This window comes from Perognathus longimembris, chromosome 1, assembly GCF_023159225.1.
Source record: "Perognathus longimembris pacificus isolate PPM17 chromosome 1, ASM2315922v1, whole genome shotgun sequence".
Classification (NCBI taxonomy): Eukaryota; Metazoa; Chordata; class Mammalia; order Rodentia; family Heteromyidae; genus Perognathus; species Perognathus longimembris.
In genome coordinates this window covers 151,572,767-151,596,139 of record NC_063161.1, presented here as the reverse complement: position 1 = coordinate 151,596,139, position 23,373 = coordinate 151,572,767, and the positions used below count along the sequence as shown (strand labels likewise).

At 42.2% G+C, this 23,373-nt stretch overlaps 1 protein-coding gene across 1 annotated transcript in view; it reads left to right on the top strand.

Annotated features, from left to right (window-relative positions):
- Ttll11 (tubulin tyrosine ligase like 11) overlaps positions 1 to 23,373 on the top strand; it is a 100,203-nt gene that overhangs the window by 31,670 nt on the left and 45,160 nt on the right. The window contains exons 2-3 of the mRNA XM_048341199.1: positions 10,394 to 10,490; positions 16,215 to 16,348. Coding sequence (XP_048197156.1) covers positions 10,394 to 10,490; positions 16,215 to 16,348 — 231 coding nt within the window. The remainder of the gene's footprint in view (positions 1 to 10,393; positions 10,491 to 16,214; positions 16,349 to 23,373) is intronic.

Sequence of the window (23,373 nt, the reverse complement as noted above, 5' to 3'; positions counted from 1 at the left end):
TTTTTACTTTGTTCATGCCCCCTGCTCATGCAGAATTGGTGTTCTCACATCTGCTCTGCCCCCAGCCAGGCTCCTGTAACCCTGGAGGACAGGAGCCATGTTTGCTTCACCACGGTTTTCCCCAGCCTCTCCTTTCTCTGTCATCAGACATGGCTGGGGACTCTTCCTCTCTGCTTCTCTTATCAAGGGAGTTCATTAGTGAAGTGCAAGCGGGAAGGCTTTCTTTCCATTGTTTCTAATTGAACCAACAGTGCCTACTAAATGGTATCTGGCTGGAGTAGAGAGCCTTTTGCCTAGGTGGTGGTTTTCCATCCCCATGACATGGCCTGTGAGAGAGGCTTTGCTGCTCACCTTTCTCTAACGATGAAAGCGAGGTCTTTCCCAGTTGGCAGGGCTGAGATCTGAATCCAGTTCTTGAACTTGGGGCAATGCATTTCTGCAAGTGTGGGTTCTCCAGAGGTGGGTGTCTACTCATTAAGACACACGTGGCTTTCATGCCCAGCGTGCTCTGGGTTCATCCTTTGTCTTAGGCTAGTCTTGAAAACAAAACACTCCCATTCCTAACCCCCACCTCTTCAGGTATTGGACATGGGAAAGGTTTGTTATTTTTTTTTTTCAACTAAGACTTGAATTCAGGGCCTAGCTCCCATCCCTTAAAAATTTCAAGGGTAGAGGGCTGGGCATATGGCCTAGTGGCAAGAGTACTTGCCTCTTATACACTAAGCCCTGGGTTCAATTCCCTAGCACCCATATAGAAAATGGCCAGAAGTGTCGCTGTGGCTCAAGTGGCAGAGTGCTAGCCTTGAGCAAAAAGAAGCCAGGGACAGTGCTCAGGCCCTGAGTTGAAGGCCCAGGACTGGCCAGGAAGAAAAAAAAAAATTCAAGGGTAGTGGCTACCACTTGAGCCACACCTTCACTTCGGGCTTTTGTTGTTGTTGTTGACTAATGGTAGCTAAGAGTCTCACTGACTTTCCTGCCCAACCTGACTTTGAGCCATGACCCTCTGGTCTTAGCCTCCTGAGTAGCTAGTATAACAGGCACGAGCCACAGGCACCTGGCTGGGAAAGGGGTTGTTTTTGGTTTCATATCTTAGCAGCTGATCTGTATAAAGTGAGGAGTGATGAGAAAATGATGGAAAAGAAGGAAATTAGCCTTGTTTGACTCCCTAAGCAGCAGAGCCTGTGTACAGGATGGTGCTGAGTGGCTCACATGTATTGTGTATCCTCACAGTCAATCAACAGATTGACATTACTGGTGAAGCAGGCTTGGAGAGATCCCTATCTCCCCCACCAAAGACATTATGATCAGTGTCTTCAAACTTGTCTCTCCATGCTAGTGAGGCTTTCCACCAGCAGCACCAATTCCCATAGGCAGAAATCTTCTTGTGACATCCCCCCCATCCCCCAGACTTCTGGCTGTCTCTTCTCAGCAGCCTGGGAGAGCTGAGGTGTGAGTGGCAGAGAAGCAAGGTGACCTGGCATCCCTTTTTCGGGCTGGAAAGGGCTTCTGTGTCCCTTTCGCGGTCACATCTGTGTCAGGATCTGACAGTGCTATTGTTTCAATTGAGAATGGGACCCAAAGGCCCATGGGTATTAGGCTTGGACCCAGGCCATGGCACTATTGGGAAGTGGTGGAACTTTAAGACCTGGGGCCTAGGGAGAGAGTTGAGGTCAATAAGGACTTGACCTCCCTAGCTTTACTTTATTGGTACCCCGGTCCCTCCTCTTCTCTCTGTTTCTCTGCCATGAAATAAACAACTCTGCCATGCCACCTCACCCCACCACAGCCCAAAAGCAACACAGCCAACAGACCATGGATTGACATCTCCAAGCTGCCAGCCAAAAATTGGTTTCCTCTTTAGTTAATTCTTTTAGTTATTTGTTAAAATAATAGAAAGCTGACTGACAGATTTCCACCAGTGTTTACTTAGTCTTACTTCCTCAATTGAAGCAGTGTTAAATCGGTAATCCGTCCTCTAGGGCAGTTTTTCCCTTGTATTTATTGGCTACCTGTGGGCATTTCTGTGCTGTATTCTTCTTACGATTTTTATTCTTAGCATTTCTCTCTCCTTTGGTTTTGAGGTCTGTATTGAGAGTTTTTGTTTGTTTGTTTGTTTTGCCAGTGACAAAATACCTGTGGAAACAGCTGAAGGGAGCCAAGATGGGGCTCATGGTTTCAGAGGTTTGGGTCCATGGTGCACTAGCCTAGCCCCATTGCTTTTAGTGTAGCAAACATCATGGTGGGATGGCATGGCTACGCTGCTCCCCTAGTGGAAGAGAGCTGGTGACAAAATATACCCTTCCAGGACATCCCTGCTTTCATCTACCATCTTCCTTGCATCTACCATCAAGTTATGAATCCATCAATGAACATTTCATTGGGAACTAGGCCTTTGAGGCACATTTATCTAAATGACAACAGGGTTTCTTTTACCTATGGCTATACTCTGTGAGACTGTGCCCTTCGCGTGGTCTATGGCCTTAGAGGTTATGGATTGGCTACTTGAAAGAAACCAGATGACAAAGCTTCTGTATGCAATGCTGGTGGTAGATGTTAGGTTATACCACCAGCAGCTGATGGGATGTATTGTTTGGGGCAGTGGAATAAGCCATATGCCAGCAATATCACAAATAACCAACCACATGGGGAGTTTTAGATAGGCCAAAGGTAACTGGGTATTGACTGGGTTTCAACTAATCTATGACAGTCATAAAAATAATGCTAAGGCAGCAATTGTGTTAAATAAATTTATAACATCTTCCTTGAAATGTTAGTCACAACTGCCTGCTGTATATGTTCACTTATTTTCCTAGGTGAATTCATCTATCCATCTGTCAATCCATAGTAGAATTGAAAGAGCCACACGCTTTGGAGAAAGACCAACATGACTTCAAATTCTGGGTTTGCCACTAATTAGCAATGGGTTGTATTTCTTTTGTAAAATGGAGGCATATGTTTAAATAGCAGACACAAACTGATTTGGGTACCCTGGATAGTGTGTGTGTGTGTGTGTGTGTGTGTGTTTGTGTGTGTGTGTGTGTGTGTGTGTGTGTTGGAACTAGGGAAGGGAAAGGGAATACCAAAATCAAGAGACAAAGGATAAAAAGACAAACCAATGCAACAGCAATACTTAAAAAACTATGTGGTGTAAACCAATTGTATAACTCATGGAAGGGAGGGAGATGGGGAAGGGGGGAAGTAGGGGAAAATGAGGAAGGAGGTAACAAGTTGGATAAGAAATGTATGCACTGCCTTATGTATGAAACTGTAATACCTCTGTACATCACTTTGACAATAAAGAAATGAAAATAAAATAAACAAATACCTGACACACAATCAAGTATATCATAAAGAGTAATAATTACATCCAGTATACATATACACATATATCTTTTAAATCCCTGCCTCTTTAGAATGCTTTGTTTCTCTATGATCTTGTTTAAAACCTGAAATGGTTCATTTGTCATTCAGTGCTCTGTAACAAATGTGCCCAAACACTTGGCATCTTAAAATAGCATTTTTGTGTAGGCACAAGTATGAAGCACTGCTCATACCTGTAATCTCAGCTACTCAACGAGTGGAGATTGTGGTTTGAAGTCAGCCCAGAGCCCGCTCCCCCCGCCTCCGAAAAAAAATATCAGCGAGACTCCCAGATCTCAATGAAAAAGCTGGGTGATGTAACAAACCCTGTCATCCCAGCTACTGGGGCAGTGTAAAAAATAGTATTGTGAGACTCTATCCCCAAACAAAAGAAACAAATGCTAGGAACATGGCTCAAGTGGTAAAGCACTTGTCTAGCGTGCATGAGGCCTTGATTTCAAACCCCTACTATATAAACCACACAGGTTTATTATCAACTATGGTTTCTGAGAGTAAAGATTCTCTCATGAGGCAGCCAAGCCGTTGGCCAGGGCCCAGATTCTGAGAGCTTGATGGGGCGGAAGGATCCATTGCTAAGCCATTGCATGGCTGTTGACCTGAGGCTTCTGTTGCTGACACAGACACCTCTTCCTAGGCATTCCCAAGGTGAATTAGGGAAAGAAAGAGTGAGAAGGGAGTGGGGAGAAAACAAAGAGAGGTGACAGACAGAGATTGAGAGAGACAGGGCAAGAGTGAGAGAGAAAAGGGAGAGAGGTTGAGATGATCAATTGGGGGGAGCGATTAAGAGAGGAGAGAAGAGAGAAAGGAGGGAGACAGAGAAGTGAGAGGTTGGGAGACAGGAGAAATTAGGAGAGATGAGAAAGTGATTGAGGGGAGACTGAGGGAGAGAAATTAAGCCTAGGCCAGCATGGTAGAGGACACACAAAGTCATGTGCCCAGGGAGGCAGGATCATTGGAGGTTAGAGGCTGCCGACCACAGATGTGTAGATGGAGAAGGTGGTGGGAAGAAAAATAAAATATCTCCACCCCCAGGACATTGTTTCTGGAGGAGGAAGCAGTCATATGAACATAAATGCTGGACAAAGTGGTGGCTGAACTAGAGCTTCAACAGAGCATCAATAGACAGGAATCTATTAACTTCTGCCCCAGGGCATTCTAGAAGGTCCCTGAATACAGGTATATTATAGTAGCCTTCTAGGAGAGCTTTCCTAATAATGGTCCACATTTGGCTGGCATGTGTTGTTAACTGGAGTCCACTCATTGAGCTTATTTCTTTGGACACCAAACATAACCTGTCCTACACAAGAACAATTTAAACTGTTTATAAAACACTTCCTGTACCTTGCCTGAGTCCACCTAGCAGCCCCAGCACAAGGACAGTTTTTGTTGTGATTTCTTTCCTCAGTTACAGATGAACAGGGGAAGCACCAAGGGGCAGAGTTATATAAAGGTCTCAGGGTGGGACAGGGTGGGTTGGAGCTTGATCCAGGATCTCCTTGGCCCAAGCATGGTGGATTGGCTACATCCTCCTCGTGTTCCTCTTGGGTCCTTCCAGCTACTCATGTGAAAGCACCAGTTTGCATCCTTTCCCCTGTCAATGCGTTGCACATACACTTGTCCATATCAAAGCTTATTTCTCTACTTTTATCCCATCACTTGAAAGATTTCCTGTTCATAAAGACATTTTCTGAAGAAAATCATTCACAAAGTACAGAAATGTGAACTGAGCTTTCATCAGCATTCACTGTGAAATTTCTTTTTGCCACATCCCCAGGGGGTGGGGTTTGAACTGGCTTTTTGGGCCATTTGAAGAGAGACCCAGTATCAGTTCCTGAGGCACAGATAGGCTCAAAGGACATTTAATGGCTCCTGTCTTTCTTGAGCCTGTTTTGCAAGTGTACTTTCAGTCTTTCTGGGAAATAGGAGAAAAGATTTTGGGACCGCCCAGGTGCACACCCTAAGGGAGGAATTTTCTTTGTGTCAAAGATGGCCAAGTGTAGCATGAGGGTAGGTTTAATACAGTATTTCATGAGTAGCCAATGGATAAAGTTCAAAAAGTAGTGTGTAGAGGTGTGTTAGTGTCACATTACTATAATGGAACACCTGAGGCAATTCATTTGTAAAGAGAAAAGGTAAAGCTTACAGTTCTGGAGGGCCCAATCTGAGATTGGGTATCCCCATTGGTTTGGGCCTCTGGTGGGAACACCAGATGGTGATGGTAGGCAACACGATGTTAGAACAACTGTTCTCCTGTTTGTCAGGAGCTAGGACACAGTGATCTAAGGACCTCTCACCAGACCCCCTACTCTCACAGGTTTTACTGTACCTCTTTTCCACTTACCAACACCCTCCCCCCATACCCACCCAGGCCATTAACACATGAACTCCTGAGGACACTTGTCTAAACCATTGCAGATGGCTGACTACCTGGGCCCTGGAATCAGGATGACCTGGATTGTACCTCTGCCCTCACTAGCTCTGGGGCCTTGGGGGAAGTTCTTTACTCTCTGGAAACCTTGGTGTGACTATAGGGCTTCTAGTGCTCCTTTTCTTGTAAGACAGCTGTGCGAGCTAAGTGAGATCATGCACACAAAGTATCCAACACTTAAATGCAAACCCCAGTGACAATGCTGAGCAGATTTTTACATGCAGGTTTTGAGCTTGACTGAACTAATTTGTGTGTGTATATGATTTTCAGATCATCTACAAGCAGATAACTTTATTCATTTCTAATGTGATTGTCTTTGATTTCTTCCTCTTGCCAGTTGCTGACTAGAACTGTGAATACTGTGTGAGTTGACTATTATGTTGAGAGGTGAGAGTGGCTGTCTCAGTCTTGTTCCTCTTCCTGACCTTACAGGAAAAGCTTTCATTCACCTTTGAATATGTATAATATTATCTGGTAGCTAATGACTGGTAGCTGGGTGCTGGTAGCTCATGTCTATAATCCTGTCTACTCAAAGGGGCTGAGATCTGAGGATTATGGTTTGAAGCCAGCCTGGGCAGAAAAATCTGTGAGGCTCTTATCTCCAATTAGTCAGCAAAAAGCCAAAAGTAGAGGTATAGCTTAAGTAGTCGAGCACCAGCCTTGAGCAAAAAAGCACCCAGGCCCTAAGTTCAAGCCCCAGTATTATTACAAGCAACAGCAACAAGCTTTAATAAGAGTTGTGTGCCCTTTATTCCCAGCCCCTAGCACAGTGTCAGGCACATAATTATGATTGAATGGATATAATGTTTGAAAAATGGTGATTTCTCAAAACTGAATGAGCTGAAGCTACTTCTTTGTTTTATTTTTTGACCCTGGGCTTGTGCTTGCGTTACTACTTGAGTCACACCCAGCCCCAGCAAAAGGTGCTTCTGAATGGAGGGTTGACTTAATATTGTCAAGTCCCAAGCCATTATTGCCAAGAGTAGTAAGAACTGGAGGATGGTGACAAGCTTGATAAAGTGTCCTCGGGTGGCCTACTGACAAGGAGCAGGTCATGGATCTTACTGCACTTTGCTCGAGGACCTTACCTTTCCTTCCTTCCTTCCTTCCTTCCTTCCTTCCTTCCTTCCTTCCTTCCTTCCTTCCTTCCTTCCTTCCTTCCTTCCTCCCTCCCTCCCTCCCTCCCTCCCTCCCTCCCTCTCTTCCTTCTGTCCTCCCTCCCTCCCTTCCTCCCTCCAATTCCCCCCTCCCCCCCCTTAGTCTGTCTTCTTTTGTGCTGGTCTGGAACTCTGGACCTGGGCACTGTCCCTGAGCTTTTGTGCTCAAGGCTAGCACTGTACTACTTAAGCCGCAGCTCCACTTCCAGCTTTCTTTTTTTGGCCAGTCCTAGGCCGTGAACTCAGGGCCTGAGCACTGTCCCTGGCTTCTTTTTTGCTCAAGGCTAGCACTCTGCCACTTGAGCCACAGCGCCACTTCTGGCCATTTTCTGTATATGTGGTGCTGAGGAATTGAACCCATGGCCTCATGTAAACCAGGCAAGCACTCTTGCCACTAGGCCATATTCCCAGCCCCACTTCCAGCTTTCTTGATAGTTAATTATAGGTAAGAGTCTCCCATGCTTTTCTGCCTAGGCTGGCTTTGAACTATGATCCCCAAAGCTCATTGGTGCTGGTTTATTCTATTTTCTATGTTATTATGTATTTGGGTACTGAGGTTTGAATTAATGCTTACTAGGCAAGTGCTCAACTAATTGAGACATACTCCAAGGTTGAGCCTTGTGTTTTTTCCTGGGGCTTGTCTGAGACTGAAATCCACCTACCTATCCTTATATAACTGGGATTGTGTGTGACGTGAGCTACCACTCTTGGCTTGTTTAAGATGAAGATTCACTAGCTTTTTTCCCAGGCTGTCCTTCAACCATGAACCTCCTGACTTCTTCCTAAGTAACTAGAATTACAGGCATGAGCCACTGCACCCAGCAGAGTACATTTTAGAGGCACCTATCTGCCTGGTTATCTTTCTCTTGTCTATATTAGCACTTAACAGCTGGAAGAAAATAACATATGTTATATCTCTTTGTATTTATGACTGCTGAATAAATAACTTACCGCCTACTGGATGCGCAGAAAACAAGTGAAATGCTATAAATTATAGATGAAATTGCTAATGCTGCTGGAGTGTAGCATATGCCTCACTTTGGCACAGATTTGAAATGGTGTAGCTGATTTAAAGGGCTTGAGTCTGTTTTCCTTCATTTTAATTTGGAAATGATTGGATCGCTTTGAGTCACCACCAAAATCTCATTAGTCATGCCATGTCCTCCTACCGGAACTTAGCCCCTCAACTTAAGAGTAGATAAAAATTCTGATTAACTGTTGTCTTATGGTGAGAAAACAGAACACTAATATTTAATGTGTTGGTGTTTCTCTTCATTTGGACTCTTAGCAAGCAAGCTCTAAATATGAGCTAGCATGCTCTCCCTTTCCCCTTTGAACAAGGTCAGCTGAGATGCAGCTTTACAGAATATGTTCTGTAAGTGCAGAACGTGTTAATAACTTTGAAGAGGCACCAGGATGTAGTGGAAAGAACAAACCTTTTTGTCTCTCTGAAGGATATTCTGACTGCAAATAATTGAAACCTTGCAGCTTGTGCCAAAGAGGATTTCAAGCATACCCCAAAATGATATTCTCAGTATATAAGCCTATCTTGCAGGAGCGGTAGCCACCTCATGGGACTACACACCCTGGGACCTGAGACCACTCCATCTGTCTCTAGGCAACATGGCCTCTCTTCCCTCTTTCTCTCTCTATTCTCTCTCTCTCTCTCTCTCTCTCTCTCTATTCTCTCTCTCTCTCTCTCTCTCTCTCTCTCTCTCTCTCTCTCTCTCTCTCTCTCCAGACTGGCTTCTTTTTGTGCATAGCAGCTCCAGCTGCCCAGCTCCAGCTTTTTATTTTTTTTATTGCTCCAGTTCAAGGGCCAGCTGAGGCTGCCTGGCATCTCAGATTTCCAAATTCCTGGAAAACAGAATCCAGTTATCTCATCTTGAGTCAGATGATCCCTCCTAGCTTGTTCATGTGTCAATGCAAAAAGTCTTTACTGTAGAGTTCCAGCAACTGTCTTAGTCACTGGGTGTTGGGTTTTTTTTCTCCCCTCCCGGCTCGGACTCTTTCTTCTCTCTTCCTGCCCTCCGTAACGTCCTCTCCCCCAACTCCCGACCAGCAGGTAAATTAGAGTGAGACGTGGGGGTTCGGTCCGGCCTAGTGTGTGCGTGACCTACGTGGTAATGTGGCCGCTATCCTTCCCTGGGAGCTAGCGTACATAGACCACGGAGTAGGCTTCTGAGAGCGAACTAACTTTATTGAGAGAAGGACAAGGGGAGATGATTCCGAAGGAAGGGGGTTGGCCAGGATTCCGATAGGCCAAGAGCTGTCGCCTGACCCCCAAGGGCTAACGTCACTTGAGCGCACCGAACCCGGGCGGGGTTGGTGGGCGCCCGGCTGGCTGGCAGGTTGGAGGGCTGTTGGCCCAACCGGTTTCTCTGGATTCCAATCTAGAGGGGGTAGCAGGGCCGCATTCCGTAAGGCTGGGGGAGGTGCATCAAGCCCCTTCCATCAAGGCGAGAAAGATGGACCCCAACAACTGGGGACATATCCTGCCCTTGTGTGAGGGAGAGACAGGTGAGGTGAGGGGCTCTGCTCATTCTTTCAGGGATGAGTAGAGGGTTTCAACTTGCAAAGAAAGGAAAAGAAGTAAGGGCTTATTTGGGAAGACTTGGATTCAAATCCTGACTCTTCCCCTTAAATAGACTTTGTGTGGCCTAAGGCATGTCAAACTATTTCCCATAGCCTCATATTTTTTTAATCAGCTAGAAGGGAAGATTCCATTTGAATCTAGCTGTGATAACTGAAAGGAAATCGTGCTTGTAAAGCCAGTGGCATGTGTATATGACAAGCCTGTCTGAATCTGTTTCTTTCTTTCTTTTTTTTTTTGGCCAGTCCTGGGCCTTGGACTCAGGGCCTGAGCACTGTCCCTGGCTTCTTCCCGCTCAAGGCTAGCACTCTGCCACTTGAGCCACAGCGCCGCTTCTGGCCGTTTTCTGTATATGTGGTGCTGGGGAATCGAACCTAGGGCCTCGTGTATCCGAGGCAGGCACTCTTGCCACTAGGCTGTATCCCCAGCCCCTGAATCTGTTTCTTCATCTACAAATGGAAGACTGTATCATCTACCTCACATGCTTGTTTTGAGAACTAAATCATGTCATGTATGCCAAGTGTTAGGAATTTGTACATAATGGACACCCACTAGGGTCCCTGTCTCTTTTATAATTAATTACAGGGCTTGAACTCAGGGCTTGAGTGCTGTCCCTAAGCTCTCTTGCTCAAGGCTAGTGCTCTACTACTTTGAGCCATAGCATCACTTCTAGCTTTCTGGTGGTTAATTGGAGATAACAGTTTCATGGACTTTCCTGCCCAGGCTAGCTTTGAACCTCAATACTCAGATCTTAGCCTCCTCAGTAGCTCAGATTATAAACATGAGCCACCACTTCCTGGCTAATTAATCACATTTTGTTTTTCTGTTTTCTAGTTCCCATTTGGCCGACGCTTGCCTTGTGACATCTACTGGCATGGAGTTTCATTTCACGACAATGACATATTCTCTGGCCAAGTGAACAAGTTTCCAGGTATCTGCTGTTAATGTTGTTATTTGAAAGTGTTTCTAGGGTCGAATTTCAGAGTACATTCTACAAAAAAAAAAAATGACAGTGTTTTGAGATCGAACTTGAAGATTCTTAATTGGGAGTTGCTGCCTGTGCTCTACTGCATTGCTATTGTCTTAGGAGAGGAGTTTGCACAGAGATAATCAGGATTTGAGCCTCCCAGGATGTCAAGAGTGCAGGCTAGCTTTCACAGGCATTAAGACAGGCTTTCTTGGTCTAATTCCACTGGTGGGGGAAGATGATTTTTCACTTGTTGGGTTATAGATATAATATAGGAGGTCTGGTGATGAAGAAATAGAACATTCCTCCCACGGGAAACGGAAGTACTAAAATTCTAGGAATATATCCTATAAAGGAAGTATCGATTTCCCTTCTCTTTAATGATCATATTTGGAGATAACTATTTTCAAAACCAAATTCTCTGGTCTGCATTCCAAGTACTGTGGGCTATAGGCAGCCTCAGCTTAGTACAAAATGATACAGACACATTAGGAGACTAACCCCACAAGAGGAACTCACCAGAAAATTGCCACTGCCAACACATCCAAACACTACATCCCAGCCTCCACATACATTTTTTTTCAGTTCTGTTTTTAAATCTCCATTGCCTCCTTCTGCTATGGTTATTATTTCCCATTGCTTTCTTTCTTTTTCTTTTTTTCTTTTTTTATGCTTATGTGAAGTCAGGGGCTAGGGTAATGGGACAGTTAGGGAGAAGGGAATACTTGATTAAGTGTCTCTGCCCGCAGGATCTTGTATTTATTTTGTTGCTTTACTGTACAGAATATGTTATAATACATTTTTAAAGAGAGTATCACCTTGAATCTCACCCCTCATCTATCAAAATAGCAGTGTGCATCTTTTTTACATTTTCCCCCCAACCTTAAACATGCTTATCAATTTCACATGGTTATAGTCAGCATGTACTTGGCTCAATAGAGGTGGTTTTTCTTAGTATAATGTCATCTATAATTATACGAAAGAGAGCATCAACTTACCCATTTTTCTTTGGCATTCTATGCTACATCTTTAAGAAGACCTCTCTCAGGAAACTCAGTACCTGCAGGTCATACACTGGCTAGTTTTGCCAGGTCTGCTCAGTGGTTTTCAACTTAAGTATGGAGACTTTTCAAGTGGTTTCCACAGGCCACATTTAGCTCATTTTAATTTAGAACATGCACAATCGAGAGAAACAGCTTGTCATCCAATCGGCATCAGCCATATCTCTTTAGTGGAGTATTTGTAACAATTGCAGGGTCTGGTCGCTGGCCCTAGAGTGAAAAATCAGGTTCAAGGAGACAGGATCCATGTCTGTCTTGGCTTAGGTGTTGCATAGGAGTCAGTAGCTCTCATAATTGCTCCACAGCCCACCTTTCAAGTTCCCTCCAAGAACACATATCACCACACTCATGAAAGCCTGGAGCTATGGCTTCCTACCAGGTATTACCAATCAGGAGTCATTTGAACTATGTGCTTTGTGGTGGAATAACACAGTGAGCCATCTACCTTTATTGGTTTCCAAGGGAACAGAGATGGAAGTTACCCCAAGGTCAAAGTTGTTCTTACAGGAGGAGAAAGGATTTTGTTAGAGAATGCCACTTTAATGCTATTTTCTCTGCCTTGCTGCTCATGCTCAGAGAAAGATTTCTTCCTGATTCCACTAAAAAGACTTCCTGAGATTTGGGAGGACATGATTTGGATGAGAACAACTCTTTGAATTGGAAGAGTTACTCAAACATAAATCATAATAAGATGCTTCATCCACATTTTCTCCATCTGCTCCTGAAGAAATCACTTAAATGGCAAAGAGTGGGGAGAAGCAGCCATGGCTCTACTCTGGGAAAACAAATGAGCAATATAGAAAGAAGTACTCCCAGAGGATTAGTTTTATGAACAGTGATAAAGGAATCTTCATTCCAAAGAAACAAGTTGGCCCCTTCCCAAATTCCTCATGCCAGTGGCTGGAACATGTAATTTTCTACTTTCCTAACAGCAATTGATCTGCTGTATGGCAAGTAGGCATTAGACCCTCCAGAGAGACAAACAGAACTGTACACCCTCCACCTTATGATAGATATAGCAAACCTCAGCTCTGGGGCTATTCCAGGAGCTTCTGCTCTTTGACTTGAGTTATGTTCACCTTTATCTTGTGTCTCTCATATATCTCATAATTATGAAAATGTATTCTCCAGGAATGGTCTATAACTTAGCATAGTAAGTTCTGGTGAAGGTACCAGACATGTATAGACACATCAAATTCAGCAAAACACTGAGAACTTCTGGGTACACATACAGATATAATTTATTTGTTATCACATTAGGTTTTGAGTAATTTCTTTGCTCAAAATGCATTATGGTATCTTAACTGAACTAAGACATACTATAAAAATTATCTGGGGCTGGGAATGTGGCTAGGCAGTAGAGTTCTTGCAGAGCACGCACAAAGCCCTGGGTTTGATTCATCAGCACCACATAAACAGAAAAAGCCGGAAGTGGGACTGTAGCTCAAGTGGTAGAGTGCTAGCCTTGAGCAAAAAGAAGCCAGAGACAGTGCTCAGGCCCTGAGTCTAAGCCCCAGGACTGGCGAAAAAAATTGTCTTAGATATGTCTTTGCTTTAAGATAATCCTAAACTGTCAATTCTCAGCTTCTAACCAACAGTTTCATATTGAGTTCCGAGGTCTGAGATGTTTGGCAGTCCGGGGTAGATGACATAGATCTTCAATGAAGCATCTGTGGGTTTTGGCCAGCTGTTTGGGCTCTGGGGACACAGAAAGACAAGAAGAGAGGTACACAGTTGAGAAAAGCACAATGTAAGCGTGACACCAGAGGTAGTTTGGAGTAACTGGTAATTCTGAGCAAGGACATGCAGCCTGATACAGCTTTGTGTGGAAGCCAGGCAGAGTAAGAGATCCTGAAGAAGATTGGCCTATGAGCTGAGCCTCCCCTCGCCCCCGGTTCCCTCAGCACCAATCAGGGAACAGGGCTGATACAGAGCCACAGAATTCTTTGCAATCTGCTCATGCAGTGAAGGACAAGTGACACAGGATGGCTCAAGTGGGTCCAATGAGTGGGGCAGCGAGTGACAAGCAGAGACCTGAATACATAACTGTCATAGCCAGAAGGCTGTGAGAGCCATTGAGACACTGAAATGAGACAATAGCCCTGGTCAGCCTGTATTTTAGGAAGATCATCCAAAGGATCACACTGGAAGTGGCAGAAAGGCTAAGAGAGGAAATGGATTTAGCTAAGAGGCTACCCCACAAACCAGGCAGAAGATGAACTAATTAGTAACAGTGGGAACAGAGGAAGAGGAGGTGAATCTGAAAAAAAAAATTGTTGTAGTATGTTTTGTCAAGAACAATGGTGATAAATGGTGATTACAGAGTGCACCAAATATAGCTTAGTCTATTTTTGTTTTGATGGGGTTGCATACAGAAAACCTGAGGACAACTCCTGGCTGACTGCAATGCAGTGAGACCCTCAGGCCTTGAGTCTCCAGGGCAGCAGACAGAACACATGTATGCCCTTGGTGTCGGAAGCTCAGCCTGAGTTAGTTTCTCCATTTGGTAAGGGAACAGCTACTGCAGAAACATCTAGCGATACCTAGGAAATCAGACAGCCTCCATAGAGCCCATGAGTGACTAGCAAGACCAGAATTCTACCTTTTGGATAGACTTAGAGGGAATATAAATGAGGGAAAAAAGAGGAGGCTCACTGATGAGAACAAAGCAAAAACTCAGCTCTGTGTGCTGTTCAGGCAGCCATTCAACCACCATGAGCAAAAGATAGATGACCAAAATGGAAGCTACAGAGCCTTAGAAGAAAACATTACTGGAGCACAAAATCAAGGTCAAATTTTAGCAGAGAGGACCCGATAGTTAGATCCAGAGCTTACACCTTGTTAGAATAGGTTCCAGAGCCTAGAGAGGGGCACTTGGGTAGGTTGACTGCTGAAGCTGCTCAGGGAAGAGTCCAGTCCTGAGCCATCAGGGCTGTGGTGTAAGAAGCTAACACTTCCCACACCCAGGTCTGAGTGGCCTGTAGAGGCAGGAATGACAGTGACTTCTATGACAAGTCTTGTGAATTTCCTGAGATTCTCTCCCTAGTAGCCCTGCAGGGAAACAGCTAGGATGTCATGGGGCTTTTTGGTGACTAGTGGATATCAGACATTCCTTCAAGCAGGATTCTGACAGTCAGAACCCTGGAAGTGTCTAGGGATAAGCAGCCATTGGCCTTTAGGACACAACTGAAGTTAGCAGTTTTCAGTGGAGAACTTCCTAGAGACACAAAAGCAAGCTTGGAAACCAGATCTTAGCTGTGAGGGGACTGAGGATGCATGTTACAAAAGGAACCGTTGGCCAGGCGCCCATGGCTCATGCCTACATGTAACCCTAGCCCCTCAGGAAGCTGAATAGTATGATGGTTTGAAACCAACCAGGGCCGGGAAGTCCATGATACTCTTATTTCCAACTAACCACTAGAAGGCTGGAAGTAAAGCTGGGGTTCAAATGCTAGAGTGGTTCAGTATTGACCTCTTCCAGCCACAATTTCTAGATTTGTTGCTCTTTTATTTTTGGTGGTACTGAGATTTGAACTTGCTAGACAGGTGCTCTACTGCTGTGCCACAACTTCAGCCCTTATTGAGCTTTTTAATATGTTGAGGGAAGGAAGAAGTTGTAGTTCAAACCTTCCTTTTCAGATGTTCATTTGCTTCCTAAACATGAAGGTCAAAAGAAACATCATTCACTCTGACGAGGGCCGTTTTAAACATGTGATAATGCCAAGCTACATGGAACCCCAGTTTCTATTAGAGATAACTGTGCCAGGCTGATTTCTGGGACAAACATGTACCACTTAAATCTCTTTCAGGGTACAGGTTATTTTTAATCTCCATTTTCAGCCTTAAAGAAATAAGCAGGCTAAAATTTATAGTTTTTTTTTTACCTATTTACTTAAAATTTGCTAAGATAACCAATATCCAGTTTTTTTGCTTGCTAGAGTTACCAATGATGTTACAAAAAAATAATACCCACCATTATTTCTGCAAGTATTTTTAAATGGGACATTTCAATTTCCTCTGGACAAATTAATGAAAGTGGATCAATGTCAATATAAGTACTTAGAACTAAGAATTTCTATGAATTGCATTCTCCCCACCCCAAACTATAAATTTTGCTGATATCCTTTCCATTTCCTGTCCTTGATCCAAGAAGACAGATTTTGTGCTGAAAGGTGTGTTTTTCTATTTTATATCTTTAATATTCATGAAAGATTAAAACCAGGCAACTTAATTAATTTTCTCATCATGTCACTAGAGTCTACTAGATAATATACTCTAGAGTAAAAGATAGAGGGAATCTCAGAAATATGTGTGCTGGCCCCCAATTAAAGAGGGTATTAAGTTTTAAGTGTAAGATACAGATGCTTCATATATCTACTATCTACTGGAATTTCAGTCAGATGATAAACTGGGTAAAAACCCATCCACTAAAAGGGAAGCTTCATTTTTATAATGAATGCTGTCTTTTTTTCATTATTCTTGGTAGCCCTTTCCAAACCAAGAGCCACTACTGTGGGGAACAACTCATAATTGTTTTAAAATACTGTTTTCAAAAGTGGCCATGCCTGATGGATGGTTTTTAAAGTCCCTGTGCTTGTTCAAACCTGATGGTTATTCTCCTCTCCAGGCATGACAGAGATGGTGCGTAAAATCACCCTGAGCAGAGCTGTGAGAATTATGCAGACCCTCTTCCCCGAAGAGTACAACTTCTACCCTCGCTCGTGGGTTCTGCCTGACGAGTTACAGCTCTTCACGACTCAGGTAGATGGCACTCTGTCCCCATGACCCTTGAATTATCCTTGCTTGTGACTGTGATTGTATCCAAATCCTGTGTGCTAGGAGATGGGCTGAAGGGACCCAGGAAGCTGAGCCTGACTAAGAGGGGACTCAAGGGTGCACAGTGGGTGTTGGTGGTGTACAGAGTGAACAGGGAGGGTGGAAGGGTGACAGGTGAGTCAACTGAGGAAGCAGGTCTTGCCATGAGACACTAGGCCTCAGATTGATACCGGAAGCAGAACATGGTAACTGGGTGCTGGTAGCCAGGGAGACAGAACAGGTGGAGCCTGCAGTGGGGCTGTTTGGGAAAACCATAGGAGAGGGGTGTCCCAACTTTCAGTATATAAAGTGGAGGGTGTTGGACTCTTGTCTAAAGGGCTAGGGAACTGTTCTACAATCTGAAAGTGAGTCCCTTCAGGAGTCCTGCTTTCAATTTGTTCCAGAATCAATTCTCAAATGGCCAGCCTGTGGCACTTAGAAGCAGTGTGTCTGAGCTTGGAAGCCTCCAGAGCTTTTGCCACTGACTCTGAAATAGAAAAAGTAAGGAAGCAGAACTCAAAATTGCTATTCTGTTTAGTCTTTTACCAGACTCATTTAGAATGATTTCAAATCCACACCATAAACATGAACTACAGGGTTACCGTGCAACAAAGGCCTAATTACAGCAAGGCAGTTATCTTTTGAGTGGGCCTACTGTGTTCTAGGCTTTGGGCTAGAAGCTTAACATAATCACTTTTCATCTTCACAGCAACCTTATGGCATGGACTTTTTTTTTTTAAGATCTCCATTTCATAGATGAGGTCAGTGAGGCTTTGGGGGAAGCTCAGGAAGTAGGCTTTAAATCCAGTGCTGACTCCTAGGCCTGTGGTTTTCATATTTGTTTTGTTGCCTCCATATTGGTTTTAATGTTGAACTACAAAACCTATAATAAAATTATGATTTACTGAACACAAAACAGCTTGAAGTACTAATTTTTAAAAGGAAGCACTCTATGAGACAGCAGTTATATGGGTTTGTAAACATTTAAAAAAATTCATCCAGCTATTAACTTACACCAGGTGCATTTCATTGCATGTAAATTATGCTTCAATCAAGTTAATTTTAAAAATAACTATTAGCGGTTCTCTGTGCTTTCTCCAATTTCTCACTTCTGTGGCTTTGCTCCCTGTTGTTACTTGACAGAATACTTTTCCTTCCCAGGTCTACAGCTATGTCTATTAGTGAGGCTAATTAATTAGCTCCAACTGTATTAAAAATTGAATAAGAGCTGTATGCCAGTGGCTACTCAAGAGGCTGAGACTTGAAAATTATTATTTGAAGCCCATCCTACTAGCCAAATCCTTGAGATACTTATGTATAATTAAAGAGCAAAAAGCCAGAAGTGGAGGTGTGACTCAAGTGGTAGAACACCAGCCATGAGTAAAAAAAAAGCCAAATGAGATTGTAAGGGCCTGAGTTCAAGCCAATAGTACCAGTACACACCAAAAATCTAATAGAAATGACATTCTCCATCTTCTTGGAAAGTCATACCTATAATAAGCAGGAGGATTGCAGTTCAAGGCCACCCCAAGTGAAATTATTGCCAAACCATATTTGAAAAGAAGCAAAATTAAAAAATATAAAAGGACTGGGGGTGTGTCTCAAGTAGTTCATTGCTTGTTTAGTAAACAAGAGGCATGAGTTCAATTCCCAATACCCCTCACACACACACTGAGTTTAAATAAGTGGACTCATATGGTATGTGCCCTTTTGAGTCTTTTCTTCTTTGAATTCTGCTTTTGAAACATCCATGTATTTTGTGTGTCTCAGATATTTGTATTTTTTATTATTGAATAGTTTTCCATGATAGGAATTTTCACAATTCCTTTATTCATATGGCATCTGGATTATTTCCAGTTTGTGGATATTAAAAATAAAGCTGCTCTGACTAAGCAAGTTATTTTCTAGATAGGTGTTTTTCTGTGTAATACCCAGAAGTGGCAGTGTGTGTATATTTATCTTCGTAGGAAATTACCAAACTTAATTTTTATTTTTTTATTTATTTTTGTTTTGCATTTTGTTTTTCTTTGCCAGTCCTGGGCCTTGGACTCAGGGCCTAAGCACTATCCCTGGCTTCTTTTTGCTCAAGGCTAGCACTTGAGCCACAGTGCCCCTTCTGTCTTTTTCTATATATGTGGTGCTGAGGAATTGAACCCAGGGCTTTATGTATATGAGGCAAGCACTCTTGCCACTAGGCCATATTCCCAGCCCCACTAAAACTTTTCAAAAAAATCTTTTTAAAAGTCTTTAGTTACATGAAAGGGTTTCAGTTCTATAGTTTGCAAAAAGTTTTCATCATAAATAGGTGCTTATTCTTGTCAGATGGCTCTTCTGTGTTTACTGAAATGGTATTACAACTTTCTCTTTATTTTGGTAATGTATTGAGTTGGTTGATAATTTTTTAATGTTGCATTCCTGATATGTCATTTAAGTACTATCCTTTTTACATCCAGATGAACCCCCTTTGCAATACAACATTAAGAATTTTTGTATGTTCATAAAACAAGCTGATAAGTAGCATTTATATTTGGTTTTGGTGTGGGACTAAAGCAAGCCTTTTGTTAAAAGAGTTGGAAAATATTTTTCCTCTACTTAGCTGCAAGTTTTGCTCTTATTAAATGTTTGAAAGAATTCACTGTCAAAGGTATTTGGGCTTGGGCTTTCTTTTGAGGAATATGTAAAGTTATAGGATCAATTTTTTTCCAATTGATATAGTTAACTTGTACCTTTCAAGGAATTAGGCTGTCTTATCTAACTTGACATAAAAACATTTTAAATAATATTGTTCTGGTAAGTGCTGATTTTTCTCTTTTGAAATCATAGTCTAGTTAAGAATTTGTCAATTTTACAGATTCTTTTAAAGAATCCACTTATGATTTTATTTTCTTTGTTCATTTAATCATTGATTTGTTTTAATGAAATGCCCTTCTTCCTACTACTTTTTAGTTTAGTTTGCTCCTTTTTCTTTAGGTTTTACAGAAGCCAGCCTAGAATTACTATTTTTTAAACTTTAAGCAATAAATTTTTCATTAAGTACTCTTTTTTAATTCATCTCAGAAATTTGTATATATTACATTTTCATTATCATTGGGTTCAAGTGTTTACTAATTTCCCTTAAGATTTGTCTTGGATTATTTAGAAATGTGTTGCTCAATTTTTACAGTAAATTTGAGATTTTCCAAGTAATTTTTGGCTTCCATTTAGGGTTTTTTTTTTTTTTTGCCAGTCCTGGCTCTTGAACTCAGCCTGGACACTGTCCCTGAGCTTCTCTGTGCTCAAGGCTAGCACTCTACCACTTGAGTCACAGCCACTTCTAGTCTTTTCTGTGTATGTGGTACCAAGGAATGGAAGCCAGGACTTCATCTAGGCAAGCACTCTACCACTAAGCCACATTCCCAGTCCTTCTGATTTAATTTTATTAATATCAGGCATTATTTTCTTTGGGGGAGAGAGGGATTTTTTTTGGTATTAATAAATTTACTAATTCAGAACACATTTCAGACACATTAAATTTGTTATTTCCAAGGAAAATCATAATATCTGAGTCCTACTATTTTTATGTCAAAATTTCTAAAATGTTTTGCCTTTTCACGCAGGTAGAATGAGTTATTTTCCTATTTGAAGATACATCAAAACAACAGGATAGACCTGTTGATCCAAATAGTTCCTCAATTGCCAACTACTGCATAAAATATCCAGAGAAGGATAAAAATGTCTGTTCACCAACAAAACCTTCAAAATATGAATACATCTATATCAGAGGAATTATATCATAACATTACTGAAATTGTATTAAAAATACATTTGACACCAGTTTATACCTGAGAGTGCTTTAGTAGTGTAGAGAACAAAGATGAGAATATTGCATAGAAATAAAATGTGTCTGTTATAATCAAAAAGTCCTAAATAAAAATGTTACTTTATACCCTTTAAACTGCATATGACTGTGGAAGCGATTTAATCTTTCTGAGTTTCAATGTCATCTAACTCAGAGAAAGAGGCAGGACTTGGATGGGGAGGGGGTACTTTCTAAGCCAGAACTCTACCAATTAAGCTACTCCTCCAGCCCCTTTAGTTTAGTTTTCAGAGAGGGTCTCACTTTTGCGATGGTCTGGTTTCAGACCTTGATCCTCTTACTTCCATTTTTTTGTAGAGGGCGTTACAGGCATATGCCACCATACAGAGCTTGTTTTGAGAAATAGGGTCTCATTAACTTTGTTTCACCCTGACTTCAAACTAAGATCTTCCCATTTCTGGTCCCCATATAATTGAAGTTATAGGTGTGCCTCACTATGCTTATCAAAAAGTATATCCTTCATCACTTTGATCCCTTTAAATTTACTAAAGATTTTTCTTATGGCCTATCTTGATGAATATGTACATGCACTTAAAATAATTTGTGTTCTGGAGTTGTTGGCATACCAACAATTATGGCAAGTTGGCTCTTGGGAGCATCGTGTTTTTCTTTCTTACTTATCTCTACCACCTACTGAGTTATGGCAAAATGTTCAGCTTCTCTCTTTCATTACATCCATTTCCCCCATGCACTTTGAAGCTCTATGAGCAGCTTTATGATTTGACTTTCCTGTAAAGTAACTTTCCCTGTCATGAAGTGTACTTTGTCTGATATTAGTATGGCACCCTCTAGATTTCTTTGGCTTAGTATTTGCACAAGATAGCTTTTACCCTTCTTTTATTTTCACCCTTGCTGCATGTTTAAAGAGTGCTTCTTGTTGGCCCGCACTTGGGTTATTGCCTTTGATCCAGCTTGACAATCCCTGCCTTTTAATTAGTGTATTCATTTATACTTAGTGTACAATATTGCATAGGATTCACCTCTAAAACCTTGCTATTTCTTTTTGATTAATATCTTAAGATTTTACTTTTATCTCTCCTTTATTATCTATACCTTTTAGGAATGTTTTTAGTTCTGGTCTTAGACTTAGAATCTAAAATTTATAGTATGTCTTTACTTAGCATATCTGCCTGGTACTTTATCACAAGCAAAATCTAATAAGCACCTTAGTATCACATACATCTATTTTTACTTCATCTTACATGCTCTTGTCATATGTCTTCTAGTTGCACAATACATGCTTACTGTTTATGCTTTGAAGTTTGTTTTTTTCTTCCTTCTTCCTTCCTTCCTTCCTTCCTTTCTTCCTTCCTTCCTTCCTTCCTTCCTTGTATTTGATACATAGTCAAGGCTGACATCAAAATCATGGTCTTCCTGCCTTAGCCTTTCAAGCACTGGAATTATAGGTGTTTGTTAACCACAACTGGTTTTTTTTTTTTTTTTAAAGCTGAGTATCTTTTTTTTTTTTTTTTTTTTTTGGCCAGTCCTGGGCCTTGGACTCAGGGCCTGAGCACTGTCCCTGGCTTCTTCCCGCTCAAGGCTAGCACTCTGCCTCTTGAGCCATAGCGCCGCTTCTGGCCGTTTTCTGTATATGTGGTGCTGGGGAATCGAACCTAGGGCCTCGTGTATCTGAGGCAGGCACTCTTGCCACTAGGCTATATCCCCAGCCCAAAGCTGAGTATCTTAAAGAAGCAAAGAAAAAGTATATTTGCTGGGTGCTGGTGGCAGGAGTCTGAGATCTCAGGATTATAATTCAAAGCCAGCTGGGGCAGGAAAGTCCATGAGACTCTTATCTCCAGTTAACTACCAAAAAAGCCAGAAGTGGAGCTGTGCTCAAGTAGTAGAGCTCTAGTCTTGAGCATAAAAGCTCAGGGACAGAACCTAGGACAGCACCTTGAGTTCAAGCCCCAGCACTGGCACTAAAAATAAAACAAAGCCAAGTATGTCTCTTCTACTTTCCATAGATTTACCATTTGTAGTGTTCTTCATTCTTTTGCCTTGGTCTAGAATTCTCTCTGGTGGTGTTACCCCGTGGCCTTGGTGCAATGCAGGTCTGCTGTTGACAGCTTTCCTCAGCTTTTTTTTTTTTTTTTTTTTTTTTGGCCAGTCCTGGGCCTTGGGCCTGAGCACTGTCCCTGGCTTCTTCCCGCTCAAGGCTAGCACTCTGACTCTTGAGCCACAGCACTGCTTCTGGCCGTTTTCTGTATATGTGGTGCTGGGGAATCGAACCTAGGGCCTCGTGTATCTGAGGCAGGCACTCTTGCCACTAGGCTATATCCCCAGCCCCTTTCCTCAGCTTTTGCTTATCAGAAAACTTTATTTTTGTTGTGTAATAATTCTAGACTTTACAAAAAGTAGCACAACGTTTGCTGCTGTATACCTTTCTTTGATGTCAGCATTTTCTATAATTACCAAAACTGGGAAAACAACATTGACATGGCATTGTTAGATGATACAGGTTATTTGAATTTTTCTTGTTCTACTAATGTCTTTTTCTGGTACAGGATCCATGCTGTGATCCCTGACTCCTTTGGCCATCGCTTCTCCCTGGTCTTCCCGAAGTGGTGGCAGTTCTTCCACCTGTCTGTCTTTCATGACTTTCACTCTCTTGAGTATCACCAGTCATTTATTTATTTTGAAAATGACCTTTAAATTTCACTTTTATTTTCAAATCAGATTATTTCCCTCATGATAAGGTTCAGATGACACATTTTTGGCAAGAATATCACACAAGTGATATTGTGACATCAATATCACATGTCAAGAGGTTCAGGGTGTCACTGTCCTGTCAATTACTTAGTGTCTGCTAGATTCCTCTCCTATCAAGTTACTGTTTGTCTAATCATTGAAATCACTGAGATCATTAAGCATCTCCTGGGGAGACTTATTTTTTTGGCGGTACTCAGGGCTACTTGCTAGGCAGGTGCTCTACCAGTTGAGCAAGTACAGATAGCATGTGTGTCTGGTACCTTTCAAAGGACAGCTCTGTTGAGATATAACTAATATGCAATAGACTCTCTGTTTTTTAAAATTTATTTATTGTTATTGTAAAGATGGTGTACAAAGAGGTTACAGTTATGTAAGTCAGATAAAGAGTACATTTCTTTTTTTCCCC